Source organism: Galeopterus variegatus, unplaced genomic scaffold, assembly GCF_000696425.1.
Source record: "Galeopterus variegatus unplaced genomic scaffold, G_variegatus-3.0.2 Scaffold8632, whole genome shotgun sequence".
Lineage (NCBI taxonomy): Eukaryota > Metazoa > Chordata > Mammalia > Dermoptera > Cynocephalidae > Galeopterus > Galeopterus variegatus.
The window spans coordinates 24923-44735 of NW_007734743.1; the positions used below are offsets into that span (position 1 = coordinate 24923).

General features: G+C 46.8%; 1 protein-coding gene across 1 annotated transcript in view; it reads left to right on the top strand.

Annotated features, from left to right (window-relative positions):
• The window catches only part of LOC103608612 (coiled-coil domain-containing protein 180-like), a gene marked incomplete at its 5' end in the record, with an annotated part of 64929 nt that overhangs the window by 13495 nt on the left and 31621 nt on the right, over positions 1-19813 (top strand). The window contains 9 exon segments of the mRNA XM_008593026.1: positions 3482-3570; positions 4370-4492; positions 5454-5627; positions 9744-9859; positions 11112-11238; positions 13030-13069; positions 13194-13615; positions 14518-14747; positions 18965-19140. Of these exon segments, the coding sequence (XP_008591248.1) occupies positions 3482-3570; positions 4370-4492; positions 5454-5627; positions 9744-9859; positions 11112-11238; positions 13030-13069; positions 13194-13615; positions 14518-14747; positions 18965-19140 (1497 nt within the window).

The window sequence follows — 19813 nt, forward strand, 5'->3', positions numbered from 1 at the left end:
TTCCCTTCCCAGGCCTCCCCAGGCCTCCCCAACTCACTGTCCCCTCAGACGCCACACCAGCCACACACTCTGACTCCTGACCCCCGACCCCAGCATGAGACAGACAGGTGACTCCAATAACCACCTGCGAGGACGGCACAGGGGCCATGTCCTGAGAGTGTGACGTGAAGCACTTGGTCCTGCAGCCAGAGACATGGGTTTGACACCCAACTCTGCTTCACTCGACTGTGTGACATTGGGGATGTCAGAGCCTCTCATGGCCTCGCTTCCTCCTCCATAAAATAGAGACGTCAAGGGGTCCCTACCTTGCAAGGTTGATGTGTCGTCATAGTTCAGTGCCTGGCTTACACATAGAGTGCTCAGCAGTAAACGGTAATGTTTAAAAACACTCTGTAACAAGGGTCAGCAGACCACAGCCCATGGGCTGGCAGCCTGTTTTGTAAGTAAGTTTTATTGGAACAAAGCTGTGCTCGTTTGTTTACATATTGTCTCGGGCCTACAGTGGCAGAAGTGAGGCAGACAGTCCCCAACTTAGAATCGTTTGACTTAGAATTTTTTGACTTTATGATGGTGCAAAAGCGATAGCATTCAGTAGAAACTATACTTCAATTTTCGATCTTTTCCTGGGCTAGTGATATATAGTATGATATCTTCTTATGCTGAGCTGCGGCAGCAAGCGGAAGCAACCAGTCAGCCATGGGACGATGAGGGTAAACAACAGATACTATACTTTACAGTGTACTGTATTCAACAAACCGCATGAGATATTCAGTGCTTTATTATAAAACAGGCTTTGTGTTGGATGATTTTGTCCAACTGTAGGCAACTGCAAGTGTTCTGAGCATGTTTAAGGCAGATGAGGCTAAGCTATTGAGATAGGAGGTGCTCAGTTTCCCTGGGCTCAGGTTACAGGACATGCCTCTGGGTTATAAGCCATTCCCCAAGGTTTCAGCCTCCCGCTCTAGACCCTGCCCTAGGGGAAAGTTACTGTGGCTAGTTAGCCAGTTTTCAGCACCAACAGGAGGAAAGTGAGAACTCAGGGGCTGGCTTATGCAAATCCAATGGCTGGGCATGCTCAGTAGAGAAGGGCTGTAAACCCTGGTAGCCGAATGACCTTCCACTAGGGGTGCTAAAAAGCACAGAATATTCTTGAATATGTTCAACTATGTGATAGAATTTGACCAATGACCATGCCCCAAAAGGAGACCAACTGAGCATAGGCAAGACTATGTTACATAACTGGGAACCACCCTCTTAATTGAATATTCATTAGATAGCGAAACTATAAAAGCCAAATCCCAGCAGAAGGCAGGGCTGCCGCTCACTTGCCTGGAGCCAGCCTCATCTCTGCTTGAGTGTGAGTGTGTATTTCTTTCTTTTTGTATCAAACTTACTTTTCAACAAGTGGCTGCTCACTCTCTTGTGCCAGCCTGTACTCTGTACCAGACTTCAAGTGTGTATTTCATACTTTTGTATTAAACTTGGTGTGGGCCCTGCTCAGTCTCTGGAGCTGGGCTGTACTTTCTCTGTGACATCTGGATCTTTTATGCATCATATTAAATCTGTTCTCACTTTCTGCCGTGACTCTGCTCTTGAATTCTTTCCTGTGGCGGAGTCAGGAACCTGGTAAGAGAACAGCGTGGGTTGAAGCTGACTATCAGGTCCCCCAGCCCCTTCCTCTGGCATCACTATGATGTTTGGTAGGTTAGGTGTATTAAATGCATTTTCAACTTATGATATTTTCAACTTATAGTGAGTTTATTGGGAGCATCTGTAGTTACAACAGAGACTGGATGGCTGCAAAGCTAAAACTGTTTATTCTCTATTCCTCTATAGAAAAAGTTTGCCAAGCTCTAGAAGATATGCAATAATTTTTCTGTCTCCTTTGAGGCTTACAGCAACCTAGTGAGGTCAATGGTATCATTGTCCTCTTGTAATAGGCACAGAGAAGTGAAGTATCCCATGCAAAGTCGCACGGCCAATGAAGTCTCACAGCTGGACTTGGCCTGGGTACTTGGGTCAGTAGTGCCCACCATTGCTCCTAGGGCTCTCAGGTTTATAATGCCCAGTGTGTTTCTGTAAGAGCCCTGAGACCCTAAATAGTAGCAACAGTTGCCATTCATTTGGCACCTCCTGTGGACAGATGTTGTGCTGGGCCCTGGCAACCAGTAGATGGCTCTGCCCTTGGGCACTTACAGTTCAGAGCAGAAGTCAGACCAAGCAGTACATTACAGCAGGAAGCAGACAAGTCGCCAGCCATGTGAGCCCATGGTCAGGGACACAGCAGTTTGGGGGTCATGGAAGACTTCGGCTAGCAAGTGTTAATCCAATTAAGACCTGCAAGGCAAGTGGGAGTTGGCCAGGACAAGAGGGTGGAAGCATTGTAAGTAGGGATGCAGCATGTGAGGTGGTCCACAGGAAGACAAAGCTGGGGACTTCGGAGAAAAGAGAAGGTGGCAGAAGAGGCTGGAAGATGCAAAGGGGTCAGACTGTGCTGGGCTGTGTGGGGGCATCTGGGCCTTATCCTGAGGGCAGTGGGAACCCAGTGGAAGGTTCTGAGCTGGGGGTGAGGAGCAGCTCAGAGGGACAAATGGCTCAGAGGGGTGGAGGAGTGGAAGCAGGGGACCTGAGAGAGCCCATTACAGGGACCTCATGTAGGGTGGGATGGTTTGGCCTGGGAAATGGCCCTGGGGATGAGGGAAAGTGGCTTCAGAGTATCTCCTCATCAGTTCCATTGTGTCCTCAGTCTACATCCAACTGCCATCGACCTTGCCCTCCTCCCCAGCCCTTTCAAAAACCACCACTACACAATCTCTAGTCTTTCAGTTTCTAGAAACTGCTAGGAGCACTAGAGGTGCTTATCTTAGACACCAGAGCCACGCTGAGTTTATTGTAAGTGGGAAACCATAGGGAGGAGAAGGGGAGAAACGAAATAGAGAAACAAGCGTCTGAGCACTCTACTAGTACATTTGCTTTTTCGGGAATTAACCACAGTCAGGACCTGTACTCATTAATTTGCATACTCGTTACTGGTTTATGACTTGATGCAGCTTCCCAAAAGGAATTACAGCAGCCTTGAAACTGAGTCAAGTCAGGGTCAGGATGGATCCAGAACAGATCAAGACGAGTTCCCCATTTGAGGTCCTCATCTTGGGGTGTCAGGAACTTTGTGAGGAGAGAGATACCAAGCCCTGATCCAAATCGGGACCAATGGTTTTCACCTAAATCAACTTCATCGTGGAGGCACTTTGCTGGGGAGAAGCTGCTTCGCTTTGCAAATGGGGTGTCAGGAACTTTGTGAGGAGAGAGATACCAAGCCCTGATCCAAATCGGGACCAATGGTCTTCACCTAAATCAACTTCATCGTGGAGGCACTTTGCTGGGGAGAAGCTGCTTCGCTTTGCAAATGGGCATTCTCCTTTTTAGTTCCCCACTTCCTTCTGGAAGAGTGGCTGACACATTTTGTTTTCTGCCCTTGTAGACAGCTACCACGTGGGCTGTGTGATGCGGATCCGCTTACTGTATGAGAAGACCTGGCAGGATTGCCTGGCCCACGTGCAGCACTGCAAGGTGGGCGTCCCTTTCTGCAGACCCGTGTGCCCTCCCCGGCCCGGCCCCCTGCCCCTGCCCACCTTGTCTCCCCACCCCCGCCCTTCAGCCTTGATCCCAGTTTTCCTTCCTTCCTCCCAGGCCCCAGCCCTCAGTGGCCTCTGGACCTTCTGAAGCTGGTCCTTCTGCCCCAACTCCTTCCCAGTTATCCCTGCCATCCCTCAGGTTTTAGCCCAACCTCACCTCCTCCAGGAAGCCCATGTGAGAGGAAGTTATACACTCTCAGATCACCTCAGACTTCGCCCTTGGCTTTGCATCAGTCACAGCACTGCACATTTTTTATGGATGGAGTTGGTGTCCTGGGGGTTATCACAATGAGCCACTTTCACAGATTGCGTCACCCCTGCTGTCCAGCCCACTTTCCTCTCTTCCCTGACCACCCTATAACAGGGTGGGGCAGTAAATTCACTCCCAAACCCCTGCACAACAGTGACTGGCTTTGTGGGGTAGAGGAAATATTTTGTCAAAATTTCCCCTTCCTGTCGTCCTGGTGAAACTGTTTAGTTAAAAAACCCATAAAAGTCTAATTCATTTTGAAGAATTCTGTTGCCCCCAGGGAGCTCCTGCCGCCCTGCCTGGTACAGCCCTGTCCAGCTTTTGCTGGGCACCCGCAGCCCCAGGGGAGCAGAATTCTCGTGGAACCGCGCCGTCCACCTGGGAGCGCGTGACCAACTTGCAGCAGCGCTGAGGCCCTGTAGGCTGCTGTTTATGGCTGGGGGGTCTGCAGCCCTAAGCAGGCTCTGCCTCGGTGCCCCTCCAGGAGCAGCTGCTGGACTGGAAAGCCTTCACTGAGGCGGAGGCAGAGGCCCTGGTGAACCCGTCCTTCTTCCAGATGGTGGGAGTGGTCCAGAGCAAGGTGGAGAAGGAGCTGGAGCTCTTGGACGTGCGTGGTGGGGGGACCTGTGCAACTGGGAGCGGGGACAGGAGGGGTTGCCCCAGGGCACTGGGCTGTAAGGAGAGTGATGTCAGGGGGCCTCCAACTTATATGTCCCTATGTGTCCACTCGGCCTTGCCAGCCCCTCTCAGAGCAGTCCCCCTGCGCTGGCTGCTCCAGGCTCATCCCCCTGACTCCTCCCAGCCTCAGCAGACACCCATGCTATGCATAACTCCAGGTAGATGCTCTAGGCAGTGAGCACTCCACCAGTGTTGCACAAACCAGCACAGAGCAATGCAGAAACCAATGGATGTGGCTTTTATTCTTCCAATCACTTTATTGATGGATACTGAAATTCGAATTTCACATAATTTTCACATCATTAAATATCTTCTTTTAATTCTTTCAACCATTTAAAACTGGAAAACCTGTGCTTAGCTCACAAGGCCAAACAAAAACAGAGGGCCAAATGTAGCCCACAGGGCACAGTATGCTGACTCCTGACCCAGATGAGGGAATAGACACATATTTTTTTTTAAGAAAAGGTGGAGTGACATGTGAGGATTTAACAGCAGGTATGGTGTTCGGCCCAGATGCTGTGAGTCAGGAAACTCTAAAGGGGAGAGATGCCTAGGCCGAGATAGGTATGGCCCACCTGAGTGCCCGGGCTGCTTTCTGGGGTTGGTCCTTCTTTCCTCTAGGCCCAAACTCCATTTTCTCCCTGTCAGTGACTTTAGTGGGACATAGGACAAGTTTAGAGATGAGACTTCAGGGTCAGCCAGAGCGAGGGCATGGCCTTGGGCAGAACAGATGTTACCTCAAGGAGGGAGGGCCAGGAGCCCAGGTGTGGCCCAGAAGTCGACCTTGAGGGAAGGTGCCTGGGCAGTGACATCAGTCCTTGAAGATGTGGGGCCCTGTCCTTGAGCACAGTCAGCCCTCAGGCCCCCTTCTCTGGGTTCTGCCACTGCAGAAATCCTTTGAGGCCCTGGCAAAGCAGACGGAATGGCAGAGCTCGGGCCTGTTCAGCTACGTCCAGGAGGCCGTGCAGCTGTGGGAGGCCCACAGGAGGAAGCTGTCAGTGCAGGAGCTGGAGCTCGACAAGAGGGTGGAGCAGCACCGACAGTTGCACAGCCTGGAGAAGGAGGTGCAGCCCCGGGGTCACCCCGAAGGGGTGAGGGGTGGGCCACACCAGCTTGCCAGCTGCCCAAGGCTCAGGGCCAGTGAACCCAGGCAGCACACAGATGCAAAAAAGAAGAACTTTGATCCATTACATTACACCACAAACAAAAATTAACTCATAACAGATCCTAGAATGTAAAACCTTAAGCTATAAAACTTGTGCAGATGGGGAAATTGAGGCTCACCTCAGTCATGGGACCGGATGGGAGTAGGAGAAATCTCCTTCAGCCAGGTTCCAGCAGTGTGAAGGTTTTCTGGAACCAAACATGTCTGTAAGAGAGTGTGCTTGAGAGAGAGACACACAGATTGGGGGTGTTCTGTATAGTTAAAATAAGGAGACGGTAAAGGTGTGATTTCACGAGTCACACAATTTATTGCCATACAAAGAGAAGGTTTTTCTTAGGTTCACAGAGCTTAAAGGAGGGGAGAATAACGTGAACAAATCTCACAGGAAATACACTCGATAGACGAGGTACATTAACCACACAGGCAGTGAGTGTCAAAATTATTGCTCAATTCAGATGGAATCAGGCCTCTGGGGAAAAAAAAGTAAATAAAACTTAAGATGTACATTTTACAAGTGATTCTCAGGAGAAATAGGCTTNCCAGCTTTTGCTGGGCACCCGCAGCCCCAGGGGAGCAGAATTCTCGTGGAACCGCGCCGTCCACCTGGGAGCGCGTGACCAACTTGCAGCAGCGCTGAGGCCCTGTAGGCTGCTGTTTATGGCTGGGGGGTCTGCAGCCCTAAGCAGGCTCTGCCTCGGTGCCCCTCCAGGAGCAGCTGCTGGACTGGAAAGCCTTCACTGAGGCGGAGGCAGAGGCCCTGGTGAACCCGTCCTTCTTCCAGATGGTGGGAGTGGTCCAGAGCAAGGTGGAGAAGGAGCTGGAGCTCTTGGACGTGCGTGGTGGGGGGACCTGTGCAACTGGGAGCGGGGACAGGAGGGGTTGCCCCAGGGCACTGGGCTGTAAGGAGAGTGATGTCAGGGGGCCTCCAACTTATATGTCCCTATGTGTCCACTCGGCCTTGCCAGCCCCTCTCAGAGCAGTCCCCCTGCGCTGGCTGCTCCAGGCTCATCCCCCTGACTCCTCCCAGCCTCAGCAGACACCCATGCTATGCATAACTCCAGGTAGATGCTCTAGGCAGTGAGCACTCCACCAGTGTTGCACAAACCAGCACAGAGCAATGCAGAAACCAATGGATGTGGCTTTTATTCTTCCAATCACTTTATTGATGGATACTGAAATTCGAATTTCACATAATTTTCACATCATTAAATATCTTCTTTTAATTCTTTCAACCATTTAAAACTGGAAAACCTGTGCTTAGCTCACAAGGCCAAACAAAAACAGAGGGCCAAATGTAGCCCACAGGGCACAGTATGCTGACTCCTGACCCAGATGAGGGAATAGACACATATTTTTTTTTAAGAAAAGGTGGAGTGACGTGAGGATTTAACAGCAGGTATGGTGTTCGGCCCAGATGCTGTGAGTCAGGGCTGACTCCTGACCCAGATGAGGGAATAGACACATATTTTTTTTTAAGAAAAGGTGGAGTGACATGTGAGGATTTAACAGCAGGTATGGTGTTCGGCCCAGATGCTGTGAGTCAGGAAACTCTAAAGGGGAGAGATGCCTAGGCCGAGATAGGTATGGCCCACCTGAGTGCCCGGGCTGCTTTCTGGGGTTGGTCCTTCTTTCCTCTAGGCCCAAACTCCATTTTCTCCCTGTCAGTGACTTTAGTGGGACATAGGACAAGTTTAGAGATGAGACTTCAGGGTCAGCCAGAGCGAGGGCATGGCCTTGGGCAGAACAGATGTTACCTCAAGGAGGGAGGGCCAGGAGCCCAGGTGTGGCCCAGAAGTCGACCTTGAGGGAAGGTGCCTGGGCAGTGACATCAGTCCTTGAAGATGTGGGGCCCTGTCCTTGAGCACAGTCAGCCCTCAGGCCCCCTTCTCTGGGTTCTGCCACTGCAGAAATCCTTTGAGGCCCTGGCAAAGCAGACGGAATGGCAGAGCTCGGGCCTGTTCAGCTACGTCCAGGAGGCCGTGCAGCTGTGGGAGGCCCACAGGAGGAAGCTGTCAGTGCAGGAGCTGGAGCTCGACAAGAGGGTGGAGCAGCACCGACAGTTGCACAGCCTGGAGAAGGAGGTGCAGCCCCGGGGTCACCCCGAAGGGGTGAGGGGTGGGCCACACCAGCTTGCCAGCTGCCCAAGGCTCAGGGCCAGTGAACCCAGGCAGCACACAGATGCAAAAAAGAAGAACTTTGATCCATTACATTACACCACAAACAAAAATTAACTCATAACAGATCCTAGAATGTAAAACCTTAAGCTATAAAACTTGTGCAGATGGGGAAATTGAGGCTCACCTCAGTCATGGGACCGGATGGGAGTAGGAGAAATCTCCTTCAGCCAGGTTCCAGCAGTGTGAAGGTTTTCTGGAACCAAACATGTCTGTAAGAGAGTGTGCTTGAGAGAGAGACACACAGATTGGGGGTGTTCTGTATAGTTAAAATAAGGAGACGGTAAAGGTGTGATTTCACGAGTCACACAATTTATTGCCATACAAAGAGAAGGTTTTTCTTAGGTTCACAGAGCTTAAAGGAGGGGAGAATAACGTGAACAAATCTCACAGGAAATACACTCGATAGACGAGGTACATTAACCACACAGGCAGTGAGTGTCAAAATTATTGCTCAATTCAGATGGAATCAGGCCTCTGGGGAAAAAAAAGTAAATAAAACTTAAGATGTACATTTTACAAGTGATTCTCAGGAGAAATAGGCTTGACCAACAGGGTGGGGATCTGTGACTACATGTAAGGTCCCCCAACGCAGGAGGGTGGCAGTGTTGGTGGGCGAGGCTTTAGAGTTCCTGGCATTCAGGGAAGTAAATTTATTGCCATACAAAGAGAAGGTTTTTCTTAGGTTCACAGAGCTTAAAGGAGGGGAGAAAAACGTGAACAAATCTCACAGGAAATACACTCGATAGACGAGGTACATTAACCACACAAGCAGTGAGTGTCAAAATTATTGCTCAATTCAGATGGAATCAGGCCTCTGAGGAAAAAAAGTAAATAAAACTTAAGATGTACATTTTACAAGTGATTCTCAGGAGAAATAGGCTTGACCAACAGGGTGGGGATCTGTGACTACATGTAAGGTCCCCCAACACAGGAGGGTGGCAGTGTTGGTGGGCGAGGCTTTAGAGTTCCTGGCATTCAGGGAAGTAGCTGACCGTGAAACCCACCACAGCCTAAGCTCTCAAAGTGTCTGTCAAATTCTTGGGTTACATGTATTTCGAAGTCCAATAGTTGAGGTCAGGAACTCACATATGGGACTGATAGGTGTGATATAACATTTCCAAGGCGGGGAGTAGCTCCAAGCTCTCACATATGGGGTCTGATATGACATCACACTCTCAAAGGCAGGGGAGAATACACTCCAACTTCTTACTATGTGATATAACATTTCCAAGGCGGGGAGTAGCTCCAAGCTCTCACATATGGGGTCTGATATGGCATCACACTCTCAAAGGCAGGGGAGAATACACTCCAACTTCTTACTGCAGCAGAACAAATGTTATTCAGTAGCAAACTATGCAAGTGTTTATCATTTAAAAGCCATACAGTGGGGAATGGAGCATCCAGCAGTCACCCTGTCCCCACAGGAGATCACCTGGTCCCTACCCCACCTGCCCTTGCACAGTCTAGGGGCTGGAGGGATGACTGTGACTGGTGAGAAGGGGAGCAAAGAGCAGGTGCCATGGGAAGGTGTCGTGTGGGCCTGACCCGGCAGGTGGGTGTGAAGGAAGCATCCCCAAGTAGTCCTATCTGAGCTGGGTCCCCAGGCCTGTAAAGTGGGCAGGGAAGAACATTCCAGACATGGAGAGGAGCCCGGAGGTCTGAAGCGGAGAGAGTGAGGGCGGCGGCAGATTCTGTGCCACTTTTGTAGAAAAGGAGGCCCTGTGCCTGCCCCGGGCGCCTAAACCTCAGTTCCAGTGCCAGGGTCTCTGCATGTCACTTACGCTCTGCGAGCTCTGGGCACTCATGTCTGCTTCCTCTTTTGGGGGGATGGCTGCCAGGCCCAGGAGGCCCAACTCGATAAGCTCTTGGACAAACTGAGGCAGCAAAGCCATGAAGAGAAGTTGGCGTTATACCTGGAAAAAGCCAAAGATTTTCTGAAGAACATGAAATGCAGGTAGGCTGACCAGACCCCTCAAAGACAGGAGGGGATGGCCTGCAATTATGTTCAAAGTCATAGGCAGCATAGAAGCCCAGGGGTGTGCCCAGCAAGCTTAAGACGAAACTTGTGCTTCTAACTTGGGTGAACGCTGTGGTTTTTTGCAGCTTTGCTCTCAGCCAACACAGAAGCTTCCTGTGAGAATTACAAAAAGTTTGTCGAGGTCAAGAATATGGGTCCTCTTTTTAAAATTTAAACATACTTGCTCTTTGTTAAAGGAAACAAAAGTCAGCCACTGCAAACATATAGAGATTTCCCCCTCATTCCTGTCCAAATATTCTTTTTATGAACATATATATTTATGGATATGGGTATAAATGAGGAGTCTTCAAAAAGTTTGTGGAAAGATTCTTATTATCTTTTAATCCTATTTTCCCCCAAGCTTTTTGAACTACCCTCATACACATATACAGTGTTTTTAAAATAAAGATTGGATTATGTTACACATATTGTTCTATATAGATATATTTCAGTTTTCAATGACTGTGTAGAATTCATTAATATAGATACTTCGTAATGATTTCACCATCCCCCAATTGATTAGCTTTTTTTGATTGGTTCTAATTTCTCTGGGAACTTCCTCGTATCTTTATGCCTTTGTACCACTAATTCTGTAAGGACCATTCATACAAATGGGATTGTACTACCAATTGACTGCAGTACTTGGGCTGAGAAGTGTAATTTGGAGCAAGTGAATAACTCCCTGAGCCCTGGTCTTCTTATTTGAGAAGCATATGAAAGTCTGGGCTTGGCATGTTTGAAGATTGATGGGATAATGTAAGCACATTTCGAGGACAGGATTAGGAGAGTAGACAGGAAAAGGGAGTTCACATTACAACAAAGAGAAAACTCGTGTGTGTTTTCCCAATTTTCTACAAAGAGTATGTATTCCTTGTATGATTAGAAAAATAGTAAAACTGGGCTGGCCAGTTAGCTCAGTTGCTTAGAATGTGGTGCTGATAAAACCAAGGCTCAGGGTTCAATCCCTGTACCCGCCAGCTGCCAAAAAAAAAGAAAAATAGCAAGACAGGCCAAGGGCAGTCACTATTAAAAGAACATCAGCACAGTAGCTCTGTGCAGAGATCTCTATGCAGAGATTGCTTGCCAGATTCTGGCCCACCTCCTTGCGGTCAGGGGCATGGCTCCTGCCTGGGGTCTCACACTCAGCTGAGCCCCCCTTAAACAGTGGTCTCACCCACCTGCCTCCCAGGTATGAATGTTTTCACACTCTCCTGAAAAAGGAAGTGATGGAATACCCAGAGATCATACTGAAAGAACTCAACTCCTACAGCTTCACCCTCAGCCAACACTTCTTCGTCCGGGAAATCTTTGAACAGGTATGGAGAAGGGTACGATAGACCCAGTCACTCACGAACAAGCAAAGGGGAGAGGATGCCTTCTTGTTCTGACCTGCCTAGACTTTGAAAGCCATCCCTCACCCTGCAGAATTCAAATCTGTGTTAGGGCAGGGTACGATAGACCCAGTCACTCACGAACAAGCAAAGGGGAGAGGATGCCTTCTTGTTCTGATCTGCCTAGACTTTGAAAGCCATCCCTCACCCTGCAGAATTCAAATCTGTGTTAGGGCATCAGGGAGAAAGAAGCCAAAAGTGTCTCTAAAGAGACTATCTCTTTCGCAGTTTAAAAGAAGTTGAAGGGCTTAGAATTCAGGGCTTGAGACTTGAATGGACTTAAAATGAAAAGGCTCTTTATACAATACTTTGAATTCCATTCATTGTACCCACCATTGCCATATAATTTCGTAAAATATAGTTCTGACCTACTCGCTGTCCTGCTCACTAACTCTGCAGCCCCCACCAAACCCAAGTCACAGCCCCCAGACAACCACAGAGGCCCCCTTCCCTCTAGCTCCCACCTGGACTCCCTCTGGTTCTGCAGACTCATTCCGCTTCCTGCCCTGCCCCCTGTCTGCCTGTCCTTCCTCATCCTGCTCCCTCTGCTAGATCCTTCTGTCTCCACAGGTCCCCAACCCCCATACTTCCAGTCCACTACCAGAGAGGCAAGATCCCACCCACTCGGTCTGACCCCTCATCCCACCTTCCTCACCCCCTGCCACCTCTCTGGTCTCTGAACTTACTTGTATATGGTTGCTGTCAAATGCAGGAGTTCTCAGACACCAACTAGAATGTGTTTCCTGAAGGACAAGTATCCCTTATTAACTCTTAACCAACTTCGAGTGCTCTTAGCACAGAGTCTTGTGCATAATTTAGACATAATAAATGATCACCGGGAGAATGCATGGATACCTGGAATGCCATGGTTTGAACTAAGCCCACACATCCAGCCAGAGTCTTGCCTGGCCAGAGTAAAAACGCTTGTGGTTGGCACCCAACCTGGCTAAGAATTTTCCACGTAAACGTAATACCCAACTCCTCCCCAGAGAATCTGTCCCCTCGGAAGGGATCCCTGTTCACTTGCTAATAAATGTTCCCTATGACACCCGGGTTGAGGTGGAGGCTCAAGTCATAGAAGGGTGAGCTCATTGTCTGCCCTTCGAGATCATTTTGGTCACCTGGGTTAAAGGTATGGTCACTATTATGATCCCTACTTCACAGGGGAGGACAACAGGGCTTAGGGGACTTGTCCAAGGTCACTCAGCTTGTTAGGAGGATTCAAATCTAAACCTACAAATTCCACAGTACACAGTGCTATTCATAACACAGTATACTTACAACTTCACCCAGAGCCTGTGAAACCGGGGATTTGTAAGGTTAACGAGGGGGCTTGCAGGATCACATCAATCATTCTGTCTGTTTCCATCCAGCACCCAGTGTAACAGATTCCTGCCCCCATGTTTACATCCCTCAGTTTATATTTTTCTTGCCCTTTGCTCCAGATCACTACTGAAAATGTGTCAGAATGAGCTTTTATTCCATTACTGCGCATTGTGTGCTGTAAGGGTTTGCTAGTCTGCTTGGATTTAAGGAAAACTGGTTCCCTGGATTGGGAACACCCTGATTGCCCAGTGAACTAGGTTGGTCAAAGCCTGCATCAGATATTGAAGAGGAGGGGTGGGTCCTCCTACTTAAAAGAAAGATGACTTAAGAAGCGGCACTCTGGAGAAAGGCAGTGCTGGTCCTTCAGTGACTCATGTTTTTTCCTTGCAGAACCTGACTGGGGAAATCATTTTCAAATTCAGGCAACCAGGTAACATTTTACAATTCAGGTCTGATTCTCCCTGACTTCACTCTTGTGTTTGTGGGTTGGGGAGGCCCAATTCAGGCAACATTGGTAACTTGTCTCTCCTTGTGCTTTGGTGCTGCACCAACAGAAGCACACGAAAAGCACTTTCAGCGGAGAATGAGAAAACTGAGGAAGACACAGAAGGCTGAAATGGAAATGACCAAAGGTGAGGAAAGCGTAAGTCAAGGGACGAGCTCCACCAGGCCAGCAGAAGAGATGGAAGAAGAAAAAGATACAGCAATGGGGTCCTCCACCACCGAAGAGGAGCTGAGCCAGAAGAAAAGATCGCACAGTGACAGGACGGATGAGTCCAGAGGGGGCTCTGTTCAAGGATCAGAAGAAATGCGAGTTGAAAGGAGCTGCTCAAAGCCATCCCCAAACCAGGAAAGTGAGATGGCTCAAGAAGAGGAGGAGGAGGAGGACAAGCAGGAGGAGACCTCGGAGGAGGGGGATGAAGAGGAGGAAGATGAGGGGGCGAATGAAGCACAGGACAGTTTCTCTGCGGATGAGGTAGACCAGCAACTGACCCATTCTTGGGTGGGGAGAAAGTCTGTTGTGTTCATTCTGTGGGTGTCCCTCATATAGCCTTGGGTCCCCAGTGGCTCAGGCTCCGTAGAGGTGCATATAAAGAATTACAAACTATTCATAACTTTTTACTTTTGTCAACAGGGATCCAATTGTGCACTAAATGCTTCTTAAAATTCACCTTCTTAAGTCCTGCGACCCACTCTGGAGTCACCCCTCTACTATGTGGCTTTCCTTATCCCTCCCTGGCCCTCTCTCTCTCACATTCTCTTCACTGTATAGACCAACTCAGCCTCTCCTACTTCGCTCCAGCCTGTTCATTTCTTCCTACTTCCTATTTTCTAGTTGTGTAAACAGAAGATCCATATCCAAGCTGGCAAACAGAGCTGTCCTATGAGTGTGGGGACATGGCTCTCATATTAATAAGTCTTGTCCTCAAAACACATTTAAACTCACAGAATAATCACCTGAATTCCATGATGATGGAATGGCGAAAGACTCATTTCCTACACTGCTGTGGAGGAACTGGTGTATGAGACTTCTTTTTGAGTAGGGATCCCAAACTCAGATGCCCACAGGTGTGTAACAGAAAAGAGGGCTGGAGACCAAGTGTAAAAGAGTGACAAGTGGAGAAGACTGTGCTGTCATCACTTGGCCCAGCCAAATGCTATGTGGGGATGCATATTTTCTGATGTTTTAAGATAAATCAAGCCCCCAGATTTTTATGTGGAATTTCCCAATTTTAAAAGCACTACGTGGGGAGAAAAAACACAATTTATAGGTGAGATTTGGCTCACAGGCTTGCAGCCTTTGATGCCAAGTAACTGTGGTTGGCATCTCTAAGATCATTTGATAATGTCAAGTCTGAAGTCTTGTTACCTGTGTAGGCTGGAGCCAAGGAAGAGAGTCTGGAGGAAATCTCCTGTGAGGATATGGAGTACTTCACAACTTCCAGTGGAAACACTTACTTTGTCTTCCTATCTCTGGAAGAAGAAGAAGAAAAGAGTTGCAGGAGGACCCATTCCAACTTGAACCTGCTCATCAATGACACTTCCAGTGCCAAGTTCATAGAACAAGTGGTAGTTCCATCCAGACTCGTTTTAGAAATTAAGAAACAGTGAGTAGAAAAATCCTTCTATTCTTATTCTCTTGCTCCAAGTTTTATTAACAAGGTGAAATATTGTAACAAAATTGGGCTAGTCTCAGCTGGAAAAATAAAACACATAGATAACTGAGGGAGGGTAGGGTGAGAAACAATTAAAAAATAGCAAATGTTCAGGAATTATTTGCAGTCACAAATATCCTCTGTGAGAGTGACCCTCTGTGCCTGTCCCAGGACACTCCGCTGGCCTGGGCCTTGTACATAAGACAGTGTTTTCCCTGACAAATGCTTTTGGTGTCTAGTTCCTGGCACATCTGTAATCTTAGGGTTTCTTTTCTTTTTTAAAAAATTCTATATATATAGACCATAGGTATGAATATATCATGTATGATATTTTGCTCTAATGTGACACATTCATGCAGAAAACATAGAACAACAAGGAAGAATAGAGAAATGATCCATAATCTTGCCAGTGAGAATTTACCTCCCCTAACTCCCAAGTTTCTGGGCCTTTGTGTTCGAGATTGGACCAAACATGGAAATTTCCATTTGGTTTTGAATGACATTTCCATCGCCTTCCTGCCTCTACAATGTCGTAGGTAGGACTAATCAGCTAGAGATCACCTGGTTAGTCTACCTCCCATATTTACACATGGGCAGGAGGCCAGAGATAGGCAGCAAAAGGAGTAAGGTTAGGTCTTTGGGCTCTTTCCCCTGCACCTCATCCTTATCTGAAAATGTCTCTTGCTTCAAACATCATCCTTCTCCTCCCTCTACTACGGGTCACCATCCATCCTCTCGATAGCCCATAGGACAAAGATCAAAAAGGACCATCACAAGAGCTATTATATATCGAGAGTATGTAATCCCCTCAATAACTGTGAGAGAGGTACCATAATTAACTCCATTTTACAGCTGAAGAAACTGAAGCTCAGAGAGCTAGTTATCTGGCCAAGATCTCCAAGACAGGAAGAAGTTACAACCAAGATATGAATCTTGACGCTGTAATCCAGAGTCTTGCACCAGCAAATATGCCATCTAGATTTGTGACTAACCAGAAAAAAAGTTGTGTCTGACTAATTGAATTTGCATATTGAAGGATAACATACGTACCTAAAAGTATGGAAACCATACGTGTGTAGGTCAATGTATTATCCAAAGGGAAGACGTATGGTACCTAGAACCCACAAGAAATAGGACCCACCTCATGCACCCATCCCCAAGTCACTGCCCTCTCTTGCCCAAGGATAATAAATATTCTGAGTTCATTTTCCTTGTGTTAGAACCTTATTTTATGAAATCATACATAGCTCACTCTTTTATGTCAGACTTCTTCCATTATATTTGTAAAATTTATATACTTAACTGTGACTGTAGTTCACTTTTTATTTCTGTATGGTATTCCATGATAAAAAAAATATAATCCATTTTATTTATTTATTTTACTACCGATGCACATTTGGGTCTTTTCCAGTTTGAAGATATACCAGTAGTGCTGCTGTGAACATGCTTGTGTACATCTTTTGGTGAACATACGTATACATTTCTGTCACATATATAACTAAGAGTGGAACTGTTGAGTCATAGGGTATATGCATGTCCATTTTTAGGAGATATGGCCAAAGATACTAACAAGGAGTTTTCCAAAGTGGTTTTAATAATTTAACAGGGTATGAGAGTTCTGGTTGCTCCATCTCCCCCACAGTTGGTATTGTCAGTGATTTTTATGTCAGCCATTCTGGTGTAATTGTAGTGGTGTCTCATTGTGGTTTTAATTTGCATTGTTCTGATGAATAATGATGTTGTGTACCTTTTCATATACTTGTTGGCTATTTGGTAATTTTTTTGGGAAATACCTGGTGAAATCTTTTGCCTATTTTTTTCTAGCGGATTATCTGTCTTTTTCTTATTAATTTATGGGAGTTAGTTATTGTAATAGTCCATTTCTGTTGCTTATAACAAAATACATGGAACTAGGTGATTTATAAGAAAACGTAATTTGTTGCTTACAGTTTCGGAGCTGGGAAGTCCAGAGTGCAGGGAGCACATCTGGTAAGGGTCTTGGTGATGGCAACAGTGACCCAGGGGTCCTGTAATAGTCCATTTCTGTTGCTTATAACAAAATACATGGAACTAGGTGATTTATAAGAAAATGTAATTTGTTGCTTACAGTTTCGGAGCTGGGAAGTCCAGAGTGCAGGGAGCACATGTGGTGAGGGTCTTGGTGATGGCAACAGTGACCCAGGGGTCCCACATGGCAGAAAATGGCAGAGCAGAGAGAGACTAACCTCTCACGTGCTCTTCTTTTAAAGCCCTCAGACCCACGCCCACACCCACCATTATTAATCCATTCACTACGGCACGGTCCTACAGTCCACTCACCTCTTCAAGGCCCCCCCTTTCAATTGTCATAATAAGATTTCCCAGCCTCAACAATTACAGTGGAGATTTAAGCTTTAATGAGGTTGGGGGGCATCCAATCTACAGCAGTTACATATCCTATTTGAAGCTTTTATCAGATAAATATATAGCAAGTGTTTATCCCCTTTCTGTGCTTGTCTTTTTTACTCTCTTTGAAGGTATCTTTCGATGAACACAAGTTCTTAGTTTTAATAAGGTCTAATTTATCAGTGTTTTCATCAGGATTAGTTTACTTTGTGTCCTATTTAAGAAATTTTTGCCTGCCCCAAGGCCATGAAAATATCCTTCAATGTTATACATTAGAAATATTATTGCTTTAAACTTCCATATTTAAATCTAAAATCCACCCAAAATTTTTTTTTTTTTTTGTCTTTTTTCGTGTCTGGCAACGGGATCGCAACCCTCGGTGTTGCACCCGCACCTCGCTCAGCCAGTGAGCAGGAACCGGTCTGTATGTGGGATCCGAACCCTCGGCGGGAGCGCCGTAGGCCTCCCAAGCGGTGCACTGTAGCAGTGCGCCACCGCTCAGCCAGTGAGCGGGAACCGGTCTGTATGTGGGATCCGAACCCTCGGCGGGAGCGCCGTAGCCCTCCCAAGCGGTGCACTATAGCAGTGCGCCACTGGGCCAGCCCCACCTGAAATTTTTTTGTTTATGGTGTGAGAGAGGAGTCAAGATTCATTTTTTTCCCCATATGGAAAACCAAGTGACCCCGGGCCATTTACCTCACTGCTCTGCCGTACCTCTTTCCTATCTTGCTGTGTGTTTATCCTTGCACAACTGCATCACACTACTTGACTGCAGTAGACTTATACTAAGAGTTAATATCTGGTAGCGTAAGTCTGGCTCCACCTTTGTTCTTCTCCAAGATTGTCTTCTCTATTCTCTGCCCTTCGTATTTCTACATGAAATTTGAAATCAGCCTGTCGGTTTCCATAAGAAGACATCTGCTGAGATCTTTTTGTTTCTTGTTATCACATTGAACCTATAGATCATTTCTGGGAGAACAATAAATAAAGCTCCTTGAAATTGATTTAAAAATATATATATAAACAGCTCCTAGAAAATGATTTTTAAAAAGGAACAGCTACACAATAGAGAAACAGGCAAAAACACATTAATGAACAATACACAGAAAAATTAATTGAATCGTCTTAAACACATGAAAATATGCTCAGTCTCAGTCACAATAGAACAAATTTATCAAATTCAAAAGTTTGACAAAATGAGAGTACTTCAAAAAATTCATGGAAAAGTAGAATTAAAAGATAAAATGAATCTTTCCATGAACTTTTTAAAGTACCCTCATACATTCTGAGGCTGTGGAGACACAGGAACTATTATTCATTGCTGATGGGAATACAAGTTGCCTTCCAGTGGAAACAGTTTGGCCATTTCTACCAGAATCTCAAGTGTATTTTAACCTTTGATTTAGCAATTCCAGTTCAGGGTATTTATCCTGTAGAAAAACCTCTACACTTGACATACGAGGGGTCTTCAAAAAGTTCACGGAAAGGTATGTATTATCTTTTAATCGTATGTTTCACAGACTTTTTGAGGTATCCTCATGTGTACAAGGTTGTTCATTGCAGGCTTCTGTGTAAGAACAAAGGGTTGGAAACCACCCAGCATCCTCCGGCAGTGATCTGGTTAAGTGAACGATGGTCCATCCATGCAATGAAATACAATGCAGTTGGGAAATAAAGTGAGAATGAAGAAGTGAAAGTGGGAAGCACTTTGGGTCTTGATATGGAAAGATCTCTCCCTGGTCATGATGGCTGGCAGGGCTGACCCTCCCTGGTCTCTCCCTCAGAATTCGAGCTGGCTTCTTCGAGCACCTCGAAAAGTGGTTTGACCAATGTGCCCTCAATGCCGGGTTCTTCGTGGCCACCAAGATTGATGAACTGAATTCAGAACTCGAGCTGCATCTGCACCTGCACCAGCCAAGAGCACAGCACATTGAAAAGGACATCCATGACGTCAGGGCAGGTAGAGACGCTGGCCGAGAAGGCCCACCCTGTCCCACAGTATCTGCTCCCCACGGCTGGCTCCACATTCATTAGCTGCCCTAGTTTGTGCCATGCAACATTTAACATATTATTATCACACTGTGGAAGATATGCATGAGGGTTCACTGCTCCCAGGCTTGTAGAGAATGGTAGAAGTCAGAATCCTCATTCGAGATTTTTTTTTTTTCATTTCCATTTTTTTTTTTTAAAGATGTGTTAGATGTTGAAATAAAGAGTTTTGTCCTGTTTTAGCTCTTGGATCCCAGATCTGCTGACATACCTGTCAGATACACCCCTGCACAGTGGATGCTCTAAGAGGCAAGCCTGTAGCTGGGGGGTCAAATATCTGAGGCTCAACTTTTCTGGCTGCGTAACTCTGGGCAGGTTACTTGACTTCTCTGACCCCTTTCTCACCTGCAGAAGGGGGTGTTGGGAGTTGCAATTACCCTCCTAAAATGCTATAATAAAGAATTGTGAGCACCTGGTACAAGACACAGCCTCCAAAGCTGTAGCCATTATTTCTGCCTTACCATTTATCATACTTAAAAAGAGATGCCATTTCTCTCTTAGGCAGAGAGCCCCATTAAGTGGGGGGGGCATATTTTTAGCAAGACCCTTCAAGGACCCCTGTTGGTTTTTTACACAAATCATAC